The following is a 22500-nucleotide window of genomic DNA, read 5'->3' as shown; positions in this document are numbered from 1 at the left end:
ACTCTCTGGCTGGCAAAGTGCTTTGTGGCAGCACTGCCTGGTTTTACACATTATTTTGTTTTGTTTAGTTAGGCTTTTCTCTACAAGGGGTTTTATTGTTCAAGAGGGGGCACTCCCACCCTTGCTCATAGTCATCGAGTCATACCATGGAGTAATTACTGCTCTTTCCATGCCAAGATCTCAGACCAAGAAAAGGCAGCCAATCCTGATACAGGAAGACACACACTGGCACAAAAAAACTAACTAGGGAGACAATGAAGAGAGAAAAACACAGAGCGAGACTGTATGGGATTGTGCTCTATCTGCCCGTGACAGCAGCATCAGGGGCAATGTTGTTTTTCCCCAGTAGCTTTCCAATATAGTTACTCCATTCACTGATGAATTGAGAGTATGTGAAACTGTGCCAAAGCTAATCAAATCAAATTCCACCCAGCTGGTTAAATCCAATTGCTTGTGCCTTTCTCCACAATGCAAGGGCATCCATGGTACTCTTGGCTGAACTGCCTCCTCCCTCCCAATGCTCATGGCAGATCTGTGCCGTGTGGGTGATCTTCCCTCATATGGGTAATGTATGGCTTTCTGGCTGCTTGCAAGTGCAGATCTTATCTTGTTCAATCCCTGAAGAAATAATAATAAAAAACCCCAAACAGTTACATATTTATTTTAATATTCCAGCATAGCTGTTCTTGAAGTGTTCTTGAAGTGTTCTTGAAGTGTTTCCCCTAAAACAATGAACGATCTTTCCCCAGTTGAGGGGAAACTGCCTCTTTCTCCAGTGGTTTCAAGCCGGTGAGTAACATCACAATAATAAAAAAGGTAATAATATAACATAATATGCACTTATCTGAGCTATGCATGTTTAGAGAACCATAGTAACACCTGCTCTCTGGTCTATCACCTTCATTCTTGAAGCAACTATTTTCTCCTGTAGAGTAAATGGAAATAGGCAGGGTCCTCTGGTTGCCACGCACTTCAGAGTACGAGCGTGACTTTGTTCTCTGCATTATTGCCTAGAATAGTATCTCATCATTGGCTAGCATGAGATAATATCCCAATTTACACACTAAAGTTAAATACATGAACTAGGTAGCCCAAATTTTTCCCTTGATCTCCAAAAAGAAGTCTTGATTTACTCTTTGCATGTTTCTCTCTGATTCAAGTAAGGCACTTGATTTCTGTGAAACAAGTGTGCCGTCCATTCACCAGAGGACTAACTTCACTGATACCATGAATATTTTTAAGCCAGGTAACACTGGAGCAGTAGCTCCCATCTCTTACCTGCTTCTTGTTACATCTGGATGTGTTTCCTGTGAACAGCAGCTGCAGCTCCCTGCAATGTACCACAGAAACCTCCAAATGTCTCTGATGACGGCACAGTGGTTGGGGTTGGCATAGACAGAGCTTCAGACAACTTGTGTCAAGGCTGAAAGGATGTTTTCTGGCAAGCACTGGATTTGTACCTCCAAGAAAGAAAAGACTGCCTTAATCCTGGAAGAATCAACACCGTCAGCAAAGGGGAAATCTGCCCCAGGAGTAGTCAATTCAAATCCATGGGGGTGGGAATCTAAGAGTTGATCCATGAATGCATTCTCTCAAGGAGCAGCACAGTGAAAGGCTTTGCTATACAGGCTGGGGCAGAATCAACTGGGATGCACTCTGGTCTTTCCTTGAGAAAGAAAGTATTAATGCTACTGAATTTACACTTGTAACAATAAACATAAAATATTAACAATAAGAATTCCTCAGATGTGTTCATGACTGTGGTTTAGTTGATTTGGAATTTAATACTATAGTCAAGAGAAATGTAGCTATTACAATCAACAAAGTTTAGGGTATGGTTCAGCTGACCAGCCAGACCACTGTGTACCTAGCAATGTTCATTTCAAGCTTTTGCTTAAACTCCCAACAATGATTACGTGTGATAAATTTGGCAAGATGGCATTAGAGTGGATGCCCAAACTGTGAGTAGGACTCTTACTAAACATCAGATGGCAGTGTGGGGAAGGTATTGTGTGACAAAATTTCTCAGACTGTATTTGAAAGACCAGCAGAATTAAAAGATCTAGTTGTCACCAATCATTTATCTTAAGATTATTTTTTTAACTGTGCTTCCCAAATTGTTTGGTTTGCAGGAAGAAAGTTTTGGATTGAATAACTGTTACAATTTTTATCTACTCAAAACAGATAAAAGCTTATATTAAGCAAAACACTGACCTACATCTGCTGGTTTGAAATACTCATATTTTTCAACAATGTTCCAGGAAGATTTCAAGCACAAAATTTAATGGGTCACATCATTAATTTTAGCGTATTAAAATCCATTAATTTTTGTATAGTGGAGTATCCTCTATAGAGGGGAGATGCTACAGATTGAAAATATTTTTGTGGAAGAATAAGCCCTTTGTAAACATGGTATGTCAGCACTGACCAAGCTTGAAAATCTTGGCCGTGGTTTAAGGAGCTTTATGTAGTACTCAGCTGACATATGCAGTTGCTCAGGAGGGCAAACTTGTTAAAATACATAATGGTAAACCTCAAGAATAGAATAGTCTCCCATCAAAGAGAGACATACATGATGTCTAAGCATGTCAGTAAGGTACAGTGAACTGTTCTTGCTTTACTGTACCAATATTTATCAAATAATGCAACTACATTTGCATCATACACTTGAGATAGCTGAAATAAAGTAATCAAAACTATGTTTTCCTGGTGTGTATTTCACCTATGTACTCTTCTCAGCTCTTAGATACCAGCAGGAGACCATTACCCTGGAGCAGCATCCCTTTTCTTTGACTTTAAATATGTATTTTAGTGCCTTTGTCATTGTAATGTACTTCAGCAAGCTCTTGGAGTGAAAAGAGGAGGAATAAAGGTAGATGAAAAATTCAGAATGAAAGACTGCAAGTAAGAAAATAGGTAGCTACATAAAATGATAGAATGATGGATAGAATCATAGAATGGTTTGGGTTGGAAGAGATCTTAAAGATCATCCATCTTCTGATCACATAGTGATTACATGGTCACAACTGGTGATCACAAGTTTTAAATAGTATTTAAAACATTTTAAATGTTTAGTTTTAGAATATTAGTTTTAAACATGAACTAAAGTTGAAATCATTCCTTTTTAATAAAGAAAATGTTGTTTAAAGCTCTACTTAGAGAAGCAGACTTTGTAATTAACCTATCTCCATCATGTGGTTGCCTGTTTTGTTTCAAAGCTTATGAAAATCATGGAACAAGTTTAAGCTGCAAGTTTTGTCCAAGAGTTTGCTCCAATAGATTTATAGCTGTTAAAGTTTCTAAATAATTAGGGGTTATGAAATGTTTATGTAAAAATGTAGTGGGATTGATAGAGCAAGGCAAGGCAACACAATGGTTTCTCAGCATTACCCAAGCATGTACTTAAAAGACAATGGCACTGGTGCCCCGAGTCCCCATGTTGTGCTGGGAGACTACAGGTCAAAAAGGCCACAAACGAGTACATGTCCCTGTTTCCTACAAGAAGACAGAATTTAACAGGGCAGGTCAGGGAGCCATGGCAAGCAAAAAAACAGATAATACTTCCACAGAGATTTCTCTAATTCTGTTGAGGTCCTCTTGTGAGATGTGGTAAGCCAGGTGTTTCAATAACATCTTGCTCTTCTATTGTATATATACTAAGATTATTTGACTTGTAAAAAATCGTGTTTGAGATTTTCTGATTGTTGCCTATGCCTATGTGAGGTTTAACCAACCCTGCTACCAGGTTAAGCCCAGGCCTGGTCTGTGCAGACCGAGCTGGGCGCAGGCTCAGGCTCATCTGAAGAGCAAGGTGAGCTCCAAGGGAGGAGCTGAAGTGCCCTCAGCAAATGATGATATGGTGGTGGAAGGCACTAGTTAGCATGATATCCTACAAGACAACACTCCTAAATCAGAGCTCCAGCAAATATCTGCTTTCTTTTGGTCTTGATGCAAACTACTGAAGACACTAATACACAAAATATACTAAACCTATCCTTATTTGAGTTACTCAAACACAAAGGGATGATGTAACTCAAAATCTGCCGCCAAGCCATGCTTGAGGAGGGGGTATCACAAAACTAATTAAACATCCTCAAAATAGTTTCATTTTAAAACTCCACGCTTTTTCTTTCTTTTTGATTCTTTGTATCCCACTACAGTAGATTTGCATCAAATAAACATTCAAAGGTAGTTGAAAATTAAAAATTAATTTTTCTTTGCAATTTGGGATCTGAGAAAAAAAATGTAGGATGAAAACTTGCAAGTCTTTCATGTAATCATCTGACTTGAGCAGATCTTGTGAAAACATCAGATATCATGAGATGCCTGGTAGAATAACAAGTAACGGCTCCCCGGGCACAGGGCTGTAAGTCAAAGCATTTTTTTATAAACACAGAAAAGTGTGTTTCTGTTATCAAATTATCAGTGTAACCATTCAACTACCATGACTCAGACCTCCAGCAGTCATGAGATGTGCTTAGATTACAGAGATTTAAAGAAAAAAACCCAGAACAATAAAGACTAATGAAAACCATGCACAATTCCCATCTTCAGATTACACCGATGCAGCAAAAGTGGATTTTGCCTGGGAAAGCCCTGAACAGAGGGAAGGTACTATGAAGGGAGTACATTACACTCCTCTTGGGCCTGCTCTCTTTGGCACCGTCAGTCTACAGGAGACCTAACGAGTTCTCAAAGAGTTCGCAGCCTCTCAAAAGCTCTGGGACACCAGTGAATGCTTCCCTACAGGATGCGGGCCCCTCCCGGCGGGGCAGGTGCGGTGGCTCTGGCCTAGACCAGGGGCGGCCCCGCGGGGTCCCCGCCGCGGTCAGGGGCACGGGGCTTTCCCGAGGACCCCCCGACCAGGAGGCACCGCTGCGGGGAAGGGAGCGCCTGCACCCCCCGCTCCCTTCAGCGCCAGCGTGCTGAGCTCCGGGACTGTGGGAGAGCGTCCGTGTGCGAGTCGGCGGGGACGCTCGGGGCAGGAGGGCCGGGAGCCGGGGCGGATTTCGCCGGCAGCTGCCGGGGCGGCCCCTCCGCCGCCCCCCGTGAGCGGGCACGGCCGGGGCCGCCGCTCCCGCAGCCGCCCGGCGGGAGGCGGCACCGCCCGCTTGAACCGGAACCGGTTCGCGGGGGCCGCCCGGGGCGGCTGCTCCTGCTCCCGCTCCGTCTCCTGCTCCCGCTGCCGGTGTGGTGCCGGTGCCGCTGGCGCGGGGGCTGCGGCGCTGCCGCGCGGGTGCGAGCGCGGGGCGGGCGCGGCGGCTGCGCGGGGGCGGGGGAGGATGGGGCTGTGCCCCGGCGGGCCCCGCGCCGCCCGCCCGCGCTGCAGGGCGGCTTAGCTGCCGCAGCCCACGCCGGAGGGCCGCGCTGCGGGGCCGCCTCCGCGGATGAGCCGCCGGGGGGACCGGCCGGCGAGTGCAGCCGCAGGGCGCCGCAGCCGCCGCCGCCGCCTCCTCCTCCCCCGCCGCTCCCTCTCGTCGCCGCTGCCGCCCATGGCTTCCCGGCGCCCCCGCTGACCGGCCGCCCCTCGCCTCCTCCCGAGCCGGGCCGGGGCCGGGCAGAGAAGATGGGGAACACCACGTCCTGCTGCGTCTCCTCCAGCCCCAAGCTGCGCCGGAATGCCCACTCCCGGCTGGAGTCCTACCGCCCCGAGGCCGAGCTGAGCCGGGAGGACACGGGCTGCAACCTGCAGCACATCAGCGACCGGGAGAACATCGACGGTGAGCGCGGGCGGGCGCCCCGGGGAGCCCCGCATCCCTTCCCTTCCCCTCCCTGCGGCGGGCTCGGCTCTGCCCCCGCGGCTCCCCCGGGTGGGGCCAGTCCGGCCGGTCCCGCTGCCCGCACAGTGTGTCCCCCCGGGCCGCACGGACGGTGCTGGTCCCCGTGCCCGCCCCCGCGGGGCTCCCGGGGATGCCGCGGTCCATCTGCGCGGGATTCTCCCTCCAGAGCTGCTCCTTTCCCCCGGGAGGGGTGTGCGGGACCCTTCTAGCGAGGGCTGGGGAGCATCCTCCCACCCTTGAGCAGGGTGCAGGGTTTTGGCCCCAGATCTGCCGAGACCCTTCGCCCTTCAGAGTGTCGTGGGGTGGCATTATGGACAGACCCGGCGGGCTCGGACACTCGGGTTCGGCTTGGCCCCCGAGGGAGGCGTCCCTCGCCCTTGGCAGGGCTGGCTGTGCCGAGCTCACGTCACCTGCGGGGATGTCACCTGCCAGGCCTCTGCAGGGGTGAGCCTTTAAAGGACAAACCCAGCCAGCGATAAAAGTGGGAGAAATGTTTCCCATGACAACCTTCTCTTCCAGTGACTTTTTCTTCCCTGTTCCTGCCGTGATGAGACGCAGCGCTCTGGAATCACGAATACCACCTTTCCTTCTCTTTCTCTGCAGTGATATTGAAAAAGCTGTATTTTTGTTGGTTTAGTAGTGACTGAATGTGCTGCCGTTTTGGCTATCCAGAATACAGCTTAATTTTAAAGATATGGGTTGAGTTAATGTATACATGTAATTTAGTTTTTGATTAGCTGAAGTATTTAGTCCTAAAACTTTACTTGGTAAAAGGTCAGCTATCTCATGGATTAGTTCACATGGACTGCTGTTGGTAGAAAGCCAGAAAGACGGACTTCGGTGCACTTCAATTTGCCTTCCACATTTTTCCATAGCTTATCTGATTGTGATTTTAGTACAGAATTTTATGTTAAGTCAGTACTTGAGACTAGTAAAGTTGTGAAGCCCATAGAAGCAGATAGGTACCCTCATTGGTTTCTTTCAGTGAGGTGCATTCTGGAAATATCAGTGTTTTTGAGATGTCTTTGCTACATGCAGCTGAAAAATTAGACTGTAACAGGATCAGTAGGTGGAAAAAAATACATAATGGTTTGGCCTGAGAAAGCCAGGGAGATGAAAGAACCAATTGTTGATCTATGAATGATTAATTCTTCCAACATCAGTGGTGTCCAGCATAGCAGGATGCAGCTTTCTCTGATGGTACGGATTTCTCCAGCTATACCAACACAGACTGCAGTAAAGTTTTTGGTCAGAGATGCATGGGTTTTGTGCCTTGTTCTTAATTTGTTTGGTTTTTTGTTTTTTGCTTTTGTTTTTTTTTTTAATGGATTGAAAGAAAGACATTGGTGGAAATAGTAAGTGCATGTGTGCTTGCTAAAATGTGCATGTAATGCAGATAAGTTCCTGCATCTGAGTTATTTGCAAAAAAAAAAATAAATCATTATTGATTGGTTGTTTAACTTATTGGGTCAACGCACATGTGTGTTCTCTCTCTCTTTTCCTTTATACTGTGGCACATTTCAAGTCTAAAGCTGTAACCTGTTGTTAGAAGACAGAAAATACCTCATGTATTATTTATTTTTAGGTTTTGTTGGTTTTGCTCTGGAACTACTGACAGTGCAGTGACACATTTTCAGATGGTCAAAGTGTCTTTAAATCTGAAAAAGAGCAAACACTTTTGGGTTTCCTTTTTGTTCCTTACTCTAGTCTCGCCCCTTTTTATGGATAAAGTCTGAGAAGTAAGTTTCTACTGGGGAGACTAATAGATAATAAATGTCTGTTCACACGAAACAACTGGACGGACTTTGGGTAAAACTACTTTTTGAAGTGTGGTTAGTTGCAGGTCTTTTACCCTGGAGTGATACCCACTGATGGTCTTTTGGTTAGATGGTAGACTGGTTAATAAATGTCATAAGATGATTCTGTGTTTCTGAAATTTTATTTCTTATTAGACTATCTATTACGTTTTTATTGTTAGATTGTTTGAAGTTGTATGGCATACAGATGTCTACAGATGAGACTCTAGGATGGGAAAAACCCTTTACAGTAGAGAACTAATGATTTTCTTACCATTTTATGACGAAAAAATGGTAGTGTGGTTATCTGTGTCATGAAGAGAGAATACTGGGTGTTGATTCCTTAACGTTCCTGCAAGTCATGAAGTTTCTCAAATTGGCAGTGTTGCCAAATGTACTTTTTTTTTTTAATTAAATAAGTGATGACAAAGACTGGTGCAGTGAAAGGAAACATTTTTGACACTTCGAATTTATATTTCTCACTGTTGTTTGAGTGAGAGCCCTTCCATCCTACTCAAGTGTATGTGGCAGTGACAGGTCTTAAAGTGAAAATTCGTGTCTCTAACAAGTGTTTACCTTTTCAGTGGTACTTTTGGGAACTGTAAAAATCGTGCCATGCAGTGTCTGAGTTAATATGTTTTATGTGGAAGTTGTTTTCACGCTCATATGGATGGAAATTCAGGAAACATTTTATTTATTTTGAGTGGATAAAGCTGCTTGAATAAATCAAGAACTTTTAGAGCCTTTAAATAAGCTGTGGGCTGTTTTAAGCTTTAAAGAGATGCGTGGTTTGCACTGTTGCAGGCCCTGTTTTTGGCAGTATAAGAAGGAGAAAGAAAAAGAGGGAGGGATGTCAAACCTTTAAGAGTGATTTAACTGGAAGTTTTAGTACTAGTGGAACTGTTTGACGTTTGCCTGTCTTCTATACTTCCTAAGGAAATACTCATCAAATCTGCCTTCAAAATCTTGCCTTTGAATTGTCTCCTCTAATTCAGCTCCATACCCAATCCATTAGCATTTTTTCAAAGAATGGCTGGAGCAATTCTATTTCAGTAAGAACTGGTTTTATGGCAAAATGTTACCTCTACATCACTGGTACCTTGTCAGAGCGATCTCAATTTCTGTAATATTTCACACCTGTTTCTGAAATGGTATCTGAAAGAGAAGGGAATTTTGACAGAGATTTGATTAGGAGGAATTTATCAAGTGACTTGTTTTAAAGAATACTCGTGTTGAATTGACCTTTTTTCCTTTTTTTTTCCCCCAAAAAATTTTTAAGAAGATGCAAATTTGCTTCTCTGAATAGTGGACAGTCACCAGAATGCTTTTTTTTTCTTTCTTTGTTGTTGTTGTTGTTGTTGTTGTTGTTGTTGTTGTTGTTGTTGTTGTTTATTTGTACAGGCTCATGATAATCAAGAACACCTAACAGTTTTTTATGTCTTTTGCTTTTGAGGAAGAGCAAGAGGGTAATTGTAACATACAGAGCTTACCATCTGTTTTTGATGATTTATTGCTAAGGATGAGCTTCCATATTTTTCAGTGCTTCACATGTAAAAGTTGAGGAGAATTGTAGCAGTGGATTCAATACTTGCAGATTCCTACATCTGTCCGTTTGCCATCAAGACTTTTTTTATGGCAGTGTTAATGGCACCAATAAGTAAAAATGGCTGAAAACTTTGTGTCAGATTCTTTATCTCATTTGGATGCAAATTTCTGTCTGTGCAAGCTGTGTGAGCATCTTGGTGTATGCATTGTGTAAATCCTTGCTAGCTGGGCCTAGGCTCTGCTTAACTCTTTACATCAGCAAGTCACAGACCCAGTGGTGGTTTAACTTTTGAAAAAGCAGCATGTGCTCAGATGTGATTTCTCTGTTTGAAGCTTGATTTCTATAGTCAGCTTTTCAAGTATGGAGCTGTAGTGAGGGGGCAAAACATTGATGGCATGAAGCAAAGCTGATACTGTACAATGAAATTGGCCAAAGGGCTGTTCTTGAAATAGAGGCTGGATGGAGAGTTCCTAGGCTATTTCAAGAAAAGACAGTTGTTAATGATGAGCCCCTCCCCTGCCTCCCCCTCCCCCCACCAAAAATCTGATTTTTTTTGTTTGTTTGTTTATCTCCCTCTTTGTAAACTTCTGCTGATGTCACTGGGTCATGCATTGGTAGCTCAGATAATGACCTGTGCGACTGTGCATCACTGATAAACGTCTTCAGCCCTTTTCACCTTGGGTCAATCATGTTAATTTTTTTGCTGCATAATGAACAGACTCCTAAGAATGGATTGCTTTTTAAGAAGCCACTTATTTGTTCATTTACATATTTTTTCTCCATCTTCTTGAAACTGGCACATGGGAATCTCTGATGTGAGATTAGTTAGTATTTGCATATCTCTGTCTACTGGGTTTTATAAGAATTATGAGATTTTAGCAAAATACAAGAAAGTTTTAAATCTGCCCCATATACCTAATGGAATTTTGCTGAAAGGGACTAGTGGTGTTTTCAACAGTAGGGCCTGATGGGTTGCATGTTGTGAAGGAACTGACCTACATTCTCAAAAGTCAAGACATAAGCGCTTCAGAATCAAGTTAAATATCCGCTGTGTTACACACAGGCATTTCTGCTAAAACCTGGATCGTAAAAGGACAGACCTTCTTAAAAAAAAAAAAAAGTCTTATTTGGTTTGCAGAAAAGTCAAAAATTGTTTTGTTCCCTTAGCCAGAATTCCAGCGCAGAGGTGATCTATGTGCTTTTCAGTGCTACTGTTTGCATTACCTACCTAAGCATTTGTCAGAGGTCATGTATCAAGGTACCACCACTGCATTCTGGTGCATTGAAAAATTAAAAATAGAGCCTGCTGTGGCCTACATGACTGAACTTAGTCCTGTACTGCACACTGCTAATGATGCATACTGCACAGCTTTCTTTTTTAGTCTGCTATCAGCCTCACCTGGTTATTCTGTGTGTGCCCTGCTTCTCCTAAGAGGCACTACCGTGTTATACAAAGCCTTCCTAAAACCTCCTAAAACTTCCCTTTCACATTAAATTTATGCTGTGCATTAAGTCAGTATTTTCGTATTTAGCTGTAGAAGCTTTCAGATGCACACAAGCTAAGACTAGTCATATTTGAAATTACCTCTAAAAATTTTATTAATGCACTGCCATCTGATTTTCTTTGAAAGTGAACAAGATCAACAATGGTAAATTGGTACTTGAAACAGAATGACAAGACTTAAAATTATAGGTCTCAGAAAATGGAAAGACTACTGTATTTTGAATTGTTTTGGTTTGTTTCCCCCCCACACCCCCTTTGGATTCTACATGTAATAAGAATAATGTAATTGAAAGGAATGAAAACCTTTCCACTGTGTGGTCGTAGCTGGTTTACCTAATTTTATGTATTCATCAGACTTCCAGGGGATGTTTACTGCGTCTCCAGGCCTTGCTCAGGTCAGATGACACAAAAAGCAGTGCTGAAGTTTGGCTCTCACATGATAGGACACTATTCCTGAAACATGTGAGATGCTGTTTGCTGGCACATACAGCAGCTTACTGACACTGTGAATGCCTTTTTCTAGCTGCTCTCTTTTATGTAGCATGAGGCTGAAAGGGGAATAAGTGAGCAGTGCCTGGCACTACCTGATAGCTGTCCTTGCCCTGCCAGCCAGCTGCACATCAGACGTAGTCTAAATATCGTCCTTGTTTAACGTGTTTGCAAGAATATGAAATACACTGTACAAACTGAAAACACAAAGAATGTGTAGCCTTTCTCTAAGCTTTCTGTGTAGAAGTGAATCAACATTACTTTTGCTTCTTTTCCATTCCTTTGAATTTGGATAAATAGAAGTTTTAAAATGTATTGATTTTCTATTTGCATTCTGACATATGGAGTGATCTTTTTTACTTCATCCTGCAGAGTATTTAATATATGTACCATACAACTCTGAAATGTATGTGAACAGCTAGTAAATGTTAATAAACTTTTTAAGCCTAGCAATTTGTTATTTAGATAGAATACTCCCAGCACTATGCCTTTACTGGAGTAGTTACCACTTCCTCCGTATCTTCTGTAACAGTTTTGTCTCCTTACAAATCAGCTTTAAAAGCAAATATTCCAGAATTACTGAAATGGACTGTTGGGATTTTCATGTTTCCTGAGCTGAAACTTTTTGCAGAAGTTGACCAAAATTCAGAGATGGTTTAACTGAGCTCATCTAAACTACTTTTGTTGCTGATTTTGTAGGCCCCACATGTCACCATAACCCATCCCCTCAGCCAGCATTGCTGGAGCATCACCAGCTCTTGAGGTGCTTCTGGGAGAACTGGCTTAAATTTGGAGCACCCGTTAGTCTGGACTGGGTGGAGAAAGAGCTTAGTCTTCAGGACAGTGCTCCTGCTTCTAATCCTTAGCTGGTATAGAAGCTGGTTGAGGAGCTGTGGTTGGCATTAATGGGAAATTACCAATGAAAACTGGTTGGAGAATTTGCATGAAATACTGTTTTCCCTCCTTTGTTTTAATTTGTTTGTTTCTTTTCTCATTACACTTTTAACATTCTGGACCTGCAAGCTGGAAAGGAATTTTTAGACCGATGATCGTTCAGCTAAGACAAGTATCTCAGATCATCAGGAATGTAAATTTTCCATTAACAGACGTTAGAGTCATAGAATATCCTGAGTTGGAAGAGACCCACAAGGATCATCAAAATCAAACTCCTATTTATTGACTTCTGTATTTCTTTGAAAATTAATACTGATAAGTCAGGCTAATGCTGTAACCATGTTACTGAAACACCTTTGCTATGCCATCATAGATGCAATTTACACTGCAAGACTTGTGCTCTCCTCCCGTAGTTTGTGGTGGTTTGAACAAAATGTATCAATAAAATCAGTTTTTGTTGCTGTGAGTGGCACTTTATTACTGTCTTTGTCAGTGTGAAAATGTTGCAGAAAGCTGCAATAGTTGAATGCTCGGACAAGTTTATGGAGTGGAGTTAATCTCAAGATTAAAAGTGAATTTTCATCTGCCTTGCGTAACATTTCCCACACTCTTCTCCACCATGATTTTTAGAGGGAAAGAGGCTTCACTATGATATCTTTGTCTCTTTGCAGTAAGGAGAGTCAGCCTTCAACTACCGATTCATAATTTTCTTTTAAATAAAACCTCACCCAACTTTAGTTAAAAAAATTGTATCTCAGGCTTTCTGCTTTTTTTTTTTTTTGTCTGCAAAATGATTCTTATACACCTGTGGCCGAGATCCAGAAGATATCAGATGGGAAGTGAAAATATTTACTTTCAACGCTACTGAAACCAATATGAGAGCGTGATGAAATTTTAACAGATTCTTTTCTTTGCTCTGTTGGTATTTCATTAAGAGTGGGAATTGATGAGTTATTCCTGAATCCAGAAGTTGGATTCTAAGGAGACAAAACATACCTTCTGTACAAAGAAAGTGGTAACTACTCCATGGTTTTGTAAAGCCAGGCTACCCAAAGTGTCTTGATAAAGGTGCAGTGTTACTAAATGAAAGTGCAAGACTTGATGATATAGGGATTCTTTTCTAGATTTAGAATTAGCAAATCATTGGCATGCTTAAAATTGTTTCTGGTTTGTATTTTGTCCCTGAACATCAGTATTTTATGGTACCTTCTTATTGCCATGTTGTTATTTGTGTTATGACATCGTAATGGAGGCTTCTAGCTGATAAAGAAACTTACTGTCTTTGTTCCTGGAAAAAATACATTAATTTCAGATACTTAAAGTAATACTGCATGGAAAGGAGCCGCGCTTGGTCAGTGTTTTGAATTGCTATCCTACACTTTTTCACTGCTATGCAAGCTCTCTAAGGAGGGGGTAATTTAGGAATTGTAAGTCGATGAGACTGTGTGTGTGAAATAGCTTGGCAGTAGTTATGGTTTTGTGCTGTTTATCAATAGTTCCATTTTACACTGAAGCATACAGTGGCTTCTTTATCCTCTTTCCTGACATTGGACAGTGCATTAGTTGAAGATTGGAAGTTTGAGAATTGAAGCTGGTCCTGAACACGGCAGGCCATGCTTCCTTGCTTTGGCTAAAAGAAACTTTCAGGCTGTGGTCAGGGAGCTTTACAAGCATTAGTTACGTCTCTGAAGTACTTTGTGAGTTCTGTTACACTGTAAAAGGATGCAAATGATGTAGAGACTTTGAAGAAGGTCTTAGCATTTGAAATCAATTAGACCTCTTGATTCCTAGGCCGATGTTCGGTGTTAGATCTCATCTGTTTTTCTAGCTTGAAAAAAAGTAGCGTGTATGTCATACCATCTGTAAATGCAGTTTTTGTTCAGTAATCTGCACCCTCTGCAAATTTAACATGTGCCCCCCCATTTCCTCCTCCTCAAAGAATGTTGTTAACATAACCAATGTGAAATAGAGGTTGGAAAAAGAAGTTATGATTGAGAACATGCAGATAATTCCAGTAGCAAATTGTGTTTTCAGACGGTTGGTTTGCTTACTTTAGGATTGTAGTCTCCTCAGTGTTTGGGAAGTAGAGCCAGAGCTGTTAGGAATTGGGATCTTTATAATATCTTCTGATTCCTATTTGTTTCAGTTTTTTTCGTTTTGGAGAACTTTAAAGGACTCATTTTGGTTTTATTAGGTTTATGAAACTGCATAAGCGAAATCAACAGAGAGAAAATTTATAATCATAAGTCCAGTGGCAGAATATTTTGCCTAACCATTGAGAGCATTATTCTGCTGTGTTTGTAACTAGGGAAAAAAACAATTTCACATCGTATTAGAAAGAATTTTATTTCTAGTTGCTAACAAAGTTTCAACTGCTATAGGCAGAATCTTAAATTTATTGGATCCCCAAATTAGTAAGATCTGTTGAGGATGATATTTAATTTGAAATTCTCTGTCCTATTCGCTATCACTTTTAAAATAAGGACTAATGAACCACTTGACATAGTTGTTCATACATATGTTTTGAAATCCTAGTGTTTTTATTATTAAATAGTAATCAATGATTGATTTATTTGCATTTGGAGTGAACAGTTCCTGAAAAGGGATCCTGAAATGAAGATACATGAGCATTCCTCTGATTCGTATTTTCATATTTCTTGCTATGGTCATGTGTAGTAGATTTTGAGGTTCAGATTTTAAAATAAACTTAAAGATAAAATCCAGTTTCAGGAGTGAACAAAACAGCATCTTTTGCATGTGCCTCTGCTCTGAGCTGTGCCGGTCCCACCTGATGCTCCCTGTGAATGCACAGTTCTCAGTGGCACTTCCTTCTTAAAGCTGGTGTTGTGACTTTTCCTAGCTGGCAGAAATCCATATGCGTTCACTCAGTCAGTCAGTGGAGGTGGAAAGGGTGTGAAGAATTTGGAAATGCAATTGTATTTTAGGCTTTCAAATCACGCTTCCTGCAGCTAAATGTTCTCCCTGCTTCTAGGACAATTCACTAGGATAAGTGTTTAGTATGCAACATTGACAATACAAAGTTATCCTCTCTGTACAGACCTAGAAGGAAATTGGAATTGTAATTTTATGGAGGGTTTTGTGTACTTTTTCAATGGTTTAAGTATGAGGAGGATTCCTGTAACTGATATATTCCTAGAGATCCAGTCTATGATAAAAATAATATGCAGTAGGAGGGATTTAACTTGATTGTTTTGTGGAGAAAAAGAAACCAATACCACCTTTGAAAGCTAAAGCAAACAAAAAAATTTTAAAATTCCATATATAAGCAGTGATGTAAATTCTAAATCTAGAAACTTGTTTCCCCCTGGCAAAAATGGATATTTAAGTGAAAGGTACGTTGCCAAGTTAAATTGAAATGGAATTGAATGTGAAAAGTAAGCTCTCGATATTAAGTCATATTTCTTTAAAAAATACTGTGGTAAGGAATTATTTTTATAGCACATATTTGAATCAGAGTTCATGCACTCCAAACACCGAAGTTTTACGTTACTACGTGAGAACCTGAACTTACATCGTGCAACTGCTTTCCTATTTTTCACTTATCTGGTTATGGAGTTCTTTTATCTTCCTTTCTTTTTCTCATTACTTCTTGCTTTAATTTCTGAATATAAATTTGCAGTTCAACAGCAGTGAAATCATGCGTGTGTGTGGGTAGAGAACAGAAGAGAACTTACAGGAGCACCTCAGCAGTTCTTTTGTCTCTGATTTTATGTTGATGATCTCAGAATGGATTCACGTGGGTATCAATGTATGTGTTACTCTAAGGGGACAAAAAGTGCACTTTTACTGACTATACACAGTGGTTACTCAAGTGAAGTATGGTGCTGTCTGAGGCTGTGACTTCTGACAAGCTAGAGAGAAGGTGCTGGCTGTGGGTAAACCCCTGCGTGGTGGAACTGGCATGTGCAGCAAGGTCCTGGGCACACCTCTGATGTCCGTGTTTCCTCCTGTTCCTGGTACTGAGGTTAGCTGAGGGCCTCTGCTGTTACTGGGTTGCTACATAACTGTGATGTAAACCCAGCATGGCATTTGTCCTTGGGATATCTGTGAGCTTCAAGAAGCTCCAGAAGTGAAGGCCAGGCCTCCTGGCTTTGTTGGAAGAACCAGGCTACTGTTAGGTCCCAGATTCTGCCCCCAATTTTATTTTTTTTTTTTTTGTGGGGGTGTGTGTTCTTGGATGAAAACTTTGTTCTTAAGATTTTATGTTTAACCAAAGTATTGGAGAATAATGTTTCTAAAGTAAAAAGAGGATTTATTGGGGTTTTTTTGTTGTTGTACTGCTAGTACAATGATAACACCAGCTTTGAGCTGAAAGATAAATATATTACTTTTTAGTCATTCTTCCAATGATTTTTTGATCATTTCTCCTTCACTATAACTTTAGTAAGATTGATTTTTATCTCCTTTCTAGTCTCCCTCTTTGTTTTGTCACAATCTGCCTTATTTGCCTCCTGCCTGTGTTCAGCCCAGCCTTTTTCTACCCACAACACACAGACATACCTGTCTCTGGTCTCATCTCCTCTTCTGTTTTGCTGTTCTCTGAGTGTTGAGAAGTGCACAACACATACAGTGTGTTCTAGAGCAGGGTCAGTGAAGCCTCCAGGGTGGCATCATAACTTTAAATGTTGATTTCAAAACCCTGTTTCAGATTACATCAGGTTTGCATTTCAACATTTGCTGCACATTCCTGCTTTCCTCCCTCTCCTACATGATTTGCAGTCAGGCGAATAAAATAGTCCTTGTTCTCTCAGTTCTTTGTGATGGTTATCCACATATTGGTAAGACTTCTGTATTTCTCCACTATATCTTTGGACTTCTAAGTAGCATTTTTGATCTCTATAATTTTCTTTATGTCTTTTGGAAATGTGTGCTTTATGATGAATGTATATCCTGGATTACAGTTTGGGATTACAAATAAACCATGGTCCATGAATTGTAATTCTTAAAATGTGAGGCTTATGAGGCTGTGTAGGATTTTTCTTTTTGAAGAGTAGTGGAATGCATATACACTGCTTTCTGCTCAATAAAAAGCTACAAAGAGATTTAGTTAGTAGCAGTCTTAAGATCTGCAATTCATGGAAGAAATTTCTTAGTAATTACCATCTTTGTAATTGATACTCTGCCCATGATTCAATGTGTCCAGCTGTATGTAAATCTTCTCTAACCATTGTATTTTTGCATTTCTTTCCTCATGCAAGTGAGGAATCGTCTTGGTTTCTATTTGGGGACTCAAATCCGATTGGTTTTTAATTGCCTAATAGAAAGGCAGGGTCTGTGCTGGAAAAGGTTTTCTTTCTGTTGAAGGAGTGGGAATGTGTGTCTTCTGAGCTCAGCAGTGGTCAGTGGGATTGGTGACCGGCCTTTTCTGGCCAGGGTTACCTGGCAAACCAGGTGGCACCTGAGGGCTTTGCAGGGCAAGAAGGGAGTTGTGCTGTCACTGTTGGGTTGCTGAAGTCCAGCCCAGCCCAACCCTGTCCTGCCAGGGAATGGTGGGACCTAGAGGGAGTTTCCATTTCCTACTTGTGGCCCATGTCTGGTGCTCTTCCTTCTCTCGGTTTTGGTTAGTCTATGGCTCTTGTCCATGTCAAGGTTTTAGTTTGTGGTTCTGTAGGTCAGAAGGGCCCCTCAGCTCTGTTGTCTGCTTCTCCTAGAAAGGGTTCTGCAGCAGGTTGCTGAAATGGTCATGAGTGCTTCCTGTGCTCTCCTTGCTGGCCATCCCATCATCTCCATCTGCAGGTCCTTCACACTGATCATGCTGTGCTAACCAAAGCTGTGGGGAATGTCATGTGTTAAGTCAGGAAATGTCACTGCCAAATGTCACTGTAACTCTATGACTTGTCTTATTTATCTGATAAAAATGATATAGCACCTAGGTCTCATGAGAATGTCCTGACTTGCTTGAGCCATTTTCAGTTCTTACATGGGGGATTTAATCCTGGTTTTCATTGAGGTAGGTTAGTTTTGATGCAGATATACCAGAAATTACCTGTTAAAGGTAACTATTGAATGGGGGTGGGGGGTAACTCCTGGCATAACTGCTTTGGCAGGGATCCAGCAGTATATAATTAAGTGTGAAGTTCAGTTCAGCAGTGCATGTAAACTGTATACTTAAGTCCATTGCTAGCTGTAAAACACATTTGCAATGATATGAAAGCATCTGAGCTGCTTGTTATCTTGCGGTTAATTCCTATGATAAGTTTACTAAACAGGCCCTGTGTGAGAATAAGGCTTGTTGAAGTAATTCAACTTTAGCAAGTTGCTTAGCATTCAACTGTCTGTTCAGCAAGGCACTTGTTGAGAGAGGATATTGCATCTGATTTGTAAATAGTCCTATTAGCTTCCTATTGCTTGTTACAGTTCTCTTTCTTCAAGTAACTCAGGTACTTTTATCTTGATATCTGACAGAAGATAATAGGGCAAATATGCACTGATAAAGTTTTATTGTTGATGTCTTCTAGAGAGTTGGTAATAATATCTACCTGGAACTTGGAAAATAATTTTACGCAGGAACCTATTTGATCTCTGGAAAGATTTTTATGGCATCTTTCAAATAAAAGTTTGACAATATTTGCTTATTGTTTGGAGAGAAACCCATGACTTGGTTCAAAAAAGCAGTTTTGTGCCACTGCTAAATGGCATTATCTCTGTCTGTTTTGCTGTTTGGGTCTGGTGGTCTTTGCTCACCCTTTATAGTTTTCTTGTTTCCTTCTCTTCTCTTTCATCTTCTGTTTATTCCTTTATTGTTTTGCCACAAATAAGCTTTCTTATCCTAGCAGGCTGAAGTTTTTATCCAGGACTGGGTCATGATAGCATTTTTTGATCCCATAGCTAAACTTGGGGTGAGTGTATTTTCTTAATGGAGTTTAAAACAGATGGGAGGAAAAAGTCACAATTTCCTTTCCATATTATATAGCAGTTATGTTCAGACATATGCCTGTGTATCTTACATAAATAACTAATGCATTGGTAGTTACAATTAATTATTTCCATTAGCTTCACTCCTTTGATTAAAAGGGATCATTATCATCTCCATGGTGGTACACTGACCTACTAAACAATGGAGAATCAGAAATTACTTGCAAATGAAGGTTGCTGTGATGAACAACACTTTTTATGTATTCATGCTTGTGCTTATTAGTATAATATATTACTAATGACTAACTTACTGTGTTTTCAAGCTCAGACAGCAGTAAAGAAATGTCCTTGGCACTCTGTTTACTAGAAAGATGGAATTAAAGAAAAAGGATTGATGAGATGCACAAAGAAAGCAGAAAACAATTTGGATATTAAATAATCTTACAAAATCTTGCCTGACTCTTGGGACCAGAATTTATTTTTAGGTTAATATATGTCCTCTTCCCCTTAATGGAAATTCTTTTATTTCCCTGTTATGAAAGATTTTTATTTTGTAAAGACAGTATCTTTATGCTGCAAGCTAGCATTAAAAATAACAGAAGGCATCTTTCAAGAAGAGCAATCTCCATGCCAGCAAGTAATATTTGTGAGAGAATTAAAAGCCCTTGAAGCACGTTAGAAGACATATGGTGAATGGGTGGGAAATATTGTCTTGTTCATTGGTACTGCAGACTGTAGGAGGAATTGCAGCATCCTTAAATTGCTTGCTCCAATACCCTTCTCTCAGCTCTGACAAATATGTAGGGTTAAATACTGATCTGCTGTAAATAAGCTTAACTGGACTCAGTAGAGCCACATTTAAGAAAATTTATCTTTTTATTTTCCAAGGTGATGTATCGAGGCAGCTCTTGAAGTCAGATCCAAGGTTTGGCAGTTCCTTTAGGCTGTGTAATTTTTCAGAAGCCTGTAAGAAAAGAGAGAGGTTTCCTGCCAGTTTAGACCAAATAAAAAGTTAATCTAGTTCTTGTAGTGAAATTGCTTCCTTGAAAGTCAAATAATGCTGTAAGATTTACAGGATAGGTTTTGTTTAGTTGTGGGGTTTGTTTTTTGGGCTTTTTTCACGTGTGTTTGTGTATGTATGTGTGTACATACTTATGGACATTTATAAAAAAATCCCCACAACTGGTAAAGAAAATCCAGGGTTCTGTGTGAACATAGAAGCTCTTGAAACATAGGTTCCTGCCAGGAACATATAAATCACATAGAGCTGATAACAACCAAAGACTTACTTTGCTGATTCCTTTACGCCTCTGTACGCTGTACAATAGGTCGTCTTAACTTTTATTGTTTGTTCTCAAAAAAAAAAAAAAAAGACCTTCCTGTTTGCAGATAAAACCAAGGTATCCATTTGGGGTTTGGTCCTTAGTTCTGGCTCACATAGGAGTTTTTCATTCTTACCAATCCTGGCTGAAAACCGTTTTCTTCTGTGCTGACTGTTAAGATGTGAAGGGCATATGTGAGAAGTGCCTCATGGGCCCTCCAAGGTGAACAGCATGTGGTGTGTTTATTCGGGTACTTGGCTGTATCCAAGACAAGACCTGCAACTTTGGTCACCCATTGAAGGTTTACTTAGCATTAAATTATACATTTGACTTCCTGTTTTCTTTTTGAGTGAAGTTCAGCACTGTCTCTAGTTAAAGCTTAATTTATAGCTATTTTGATAGTAGCTATAGCCTTGAGCTGTGGAAATCCTTTCTATCCTTTTAACTTCCTTGTGGGTTTTAGCAAAGGACAGATTTTTTCCTATCTCAAATATTTTCTCTGTGAAAGTATATTTAAAAGGTACCTGACCACCTGCTCTTCTCTTTCCCTTCCTTCAGACTAAGGGTCTGTTACTGCCTATTTTGTTTTCTGATGAGAATTTGGTATGTATATATTATGCTAAAATACTCACTATATAAGACTGACTTTTAGAAAGGCAAGCCACTCGATTACTCTGTAAAGTTAAAAAACAATTGCAAAATAAGCCTTTGCTAAATTTTACTTCCTTCCAAAAAGTGCCTTACGTACTTGTCTTCAAGTGTTGTATTAGCATGTAGCAGAGAATTTGAGAAATCCCACAGCTGGTCAAGACAATGTCTCTTGACAGGAGCGGCTGCTCAGAAAAAAGTGCATAGAACATCTGCACTGTCCTGTATTAGAAGAGCTTTACAGAACTCAAGAATACCTCTAAATGTGTAAAAGATGGAGGCAAGAAATAGAACTGTCTTTGGATGTGACTCATTTTTAAAGGAAAGATAGTACTAGCCTTAAAAAAAACCTCAAAACATTTCTTGTTTATAAACCTCTGTATTAGATTTGGGTTGCTTCTGATACAGGAAATAAAGTTAGTCTGTGGAATTGCTTTGGAGTGCACTCCTGTATTTCCCAGGCAGAAGTGCACATGCTGGAGTCCCACAGCAATGTGCTGGTATGTGAGCAGCAGACATCCATATTTGACACTTTAATTTTACAAGGTCTAGGCTGCACTGAGGGTTTATGAGCACACGGTGACAAGTTTTCAGAGTCAACCAGATGTTAAAAAATACTAATTACTTTTGTTTACTTACTTTTGTTCTTAAAAAAAGAATAATTCTGACAGTTATCACATACTGATGTGTTTTATAAGGATGTGCAAATCAAGTTATATTTTCAATGTGAAATATGGTTTTAGTGCTTAAGCTGCACAGTTGCTTGCCCATACAGACTGATGTTTGATTTGGCCTTAAAGGGAGGAGCAAGGGCCCATCTTTCTCAGTCAGCTATGGAAATGGGATTGATTTTCCAAAACTCAGTTATTAGTGTCTTTCAGCCCTGACCTCCTGATCTCTGAAGGAGCTGTAGGCAGCCTTATTGTGTCTGTAGTTCTTAACTTTTCTGCATAGAATGCTGGGGGTGATTTGAGTATTACATGTCCTATAATGCTTTGGTAGGAATGCATTGGAACCATCAGCTGTGCTTCCTAGTCTGGGGTTTCCTTGCCTAAGTGAAAAAGAAACTGGAAACGTGAAACTTGTGTTAACAGTTACGTTTTTGCTGCTTTATGTATTGGATAGCATTGTTAGCATGCACTGAAAAGAAAACTAGGTTTATATAGGGAAATACATTACTACTGGATAAAAGAAAGTGCTTTTTTCTAGAAAAGGTGTATTCCAGAATATACTGCACTTGATTATATAGACACCTTTAGTAATTGTAAGAATTACATACTTGAACAGCAAATCACATTTAGAGGTTAAACTAAAGTTGAGGACTAGCCACAGAGTGGCTGTGAAAGTGGATGTGCATATCAAATCCGATGGTGCCTGAAACAATAGATTAAGGGGAAAAAAATTCCAACATCCCTCCTGCTGAATTCCGTACTGCACTTATTCACAAGATAGATATTCAAGGAGGAAGCAGTATTGCAATTTGAAACCACAGTCAAGTGCTCGTGCATTTGTGGTGTTATTGTTTTGATTCCCCTTCATTTCCAATGAATAGAAAAACCTTTTCAAAGATTGTATTTCATAGAAGATTACTGTTCAGAATATTCCATTTATGAAAGTCAACAGGTGACATTCTAGACCATAATCT

At 40.6% G+C, this 22500-nt stretch overlaps 1 protein-coding gene and 1 long non-coding RNA gene across 3 annotated transcripts in view; one reads left to right on the top strand and one right to left on the bottom strand.

Moving 5' to 3' along the window:
* Positions 1–407: 407 nt before the first annotated feature.
* Positions 408–7011, bottom strand: LOC108499905. Its single transcript, XR_001875689.1, has 3 exons — positions 6288–7011; positions 1279–1460; positions 408–618 (listed from the first exon to the last, which is right to left on the bottom strand). It is a non-coding gene; the product is annotated as an uncharacterized LOC108499905 (long non-coding RNA).
* Positions 5506–22500, top strand: part of CCNY (cyclin Y) — a 122492-nt gene continuing 105497 nt past the window's right edge. For both annotated transcript variants that reach the window (XM_017820216.1, XM_017820215.1), the window contains exon 1: positions 5506–5720. In XM_017820216.1, coding sequence (XP_017675705.1) covers positions 5567–5720 — 154 coding nt within the window. In that variant the 5' untranslated portion in view covers positions 5506–5566. The remainder of the gene's footprint in view (positions 5721–22500) is intronic.

The sequence above is a fragment of the Lepidothrix coronata genome, unplaced genomic scaffold (assembly GCF_001604755.1).
Source record: "Lepidothrix coronata isolate B3197 unplaced genomic scaffold, Lepidothrix_coronata-1.0 Scaffold80, whole genome shotgun sequence".
NCBI lineage: Eukaryota > Metazoa > Chordata > Aves > Passeriformes > Pipridae > Lepidothrix > Lepidothrix coronata.
This window is presented reverse-complemented; position numbering and strand designations above follow the sequence as displayed.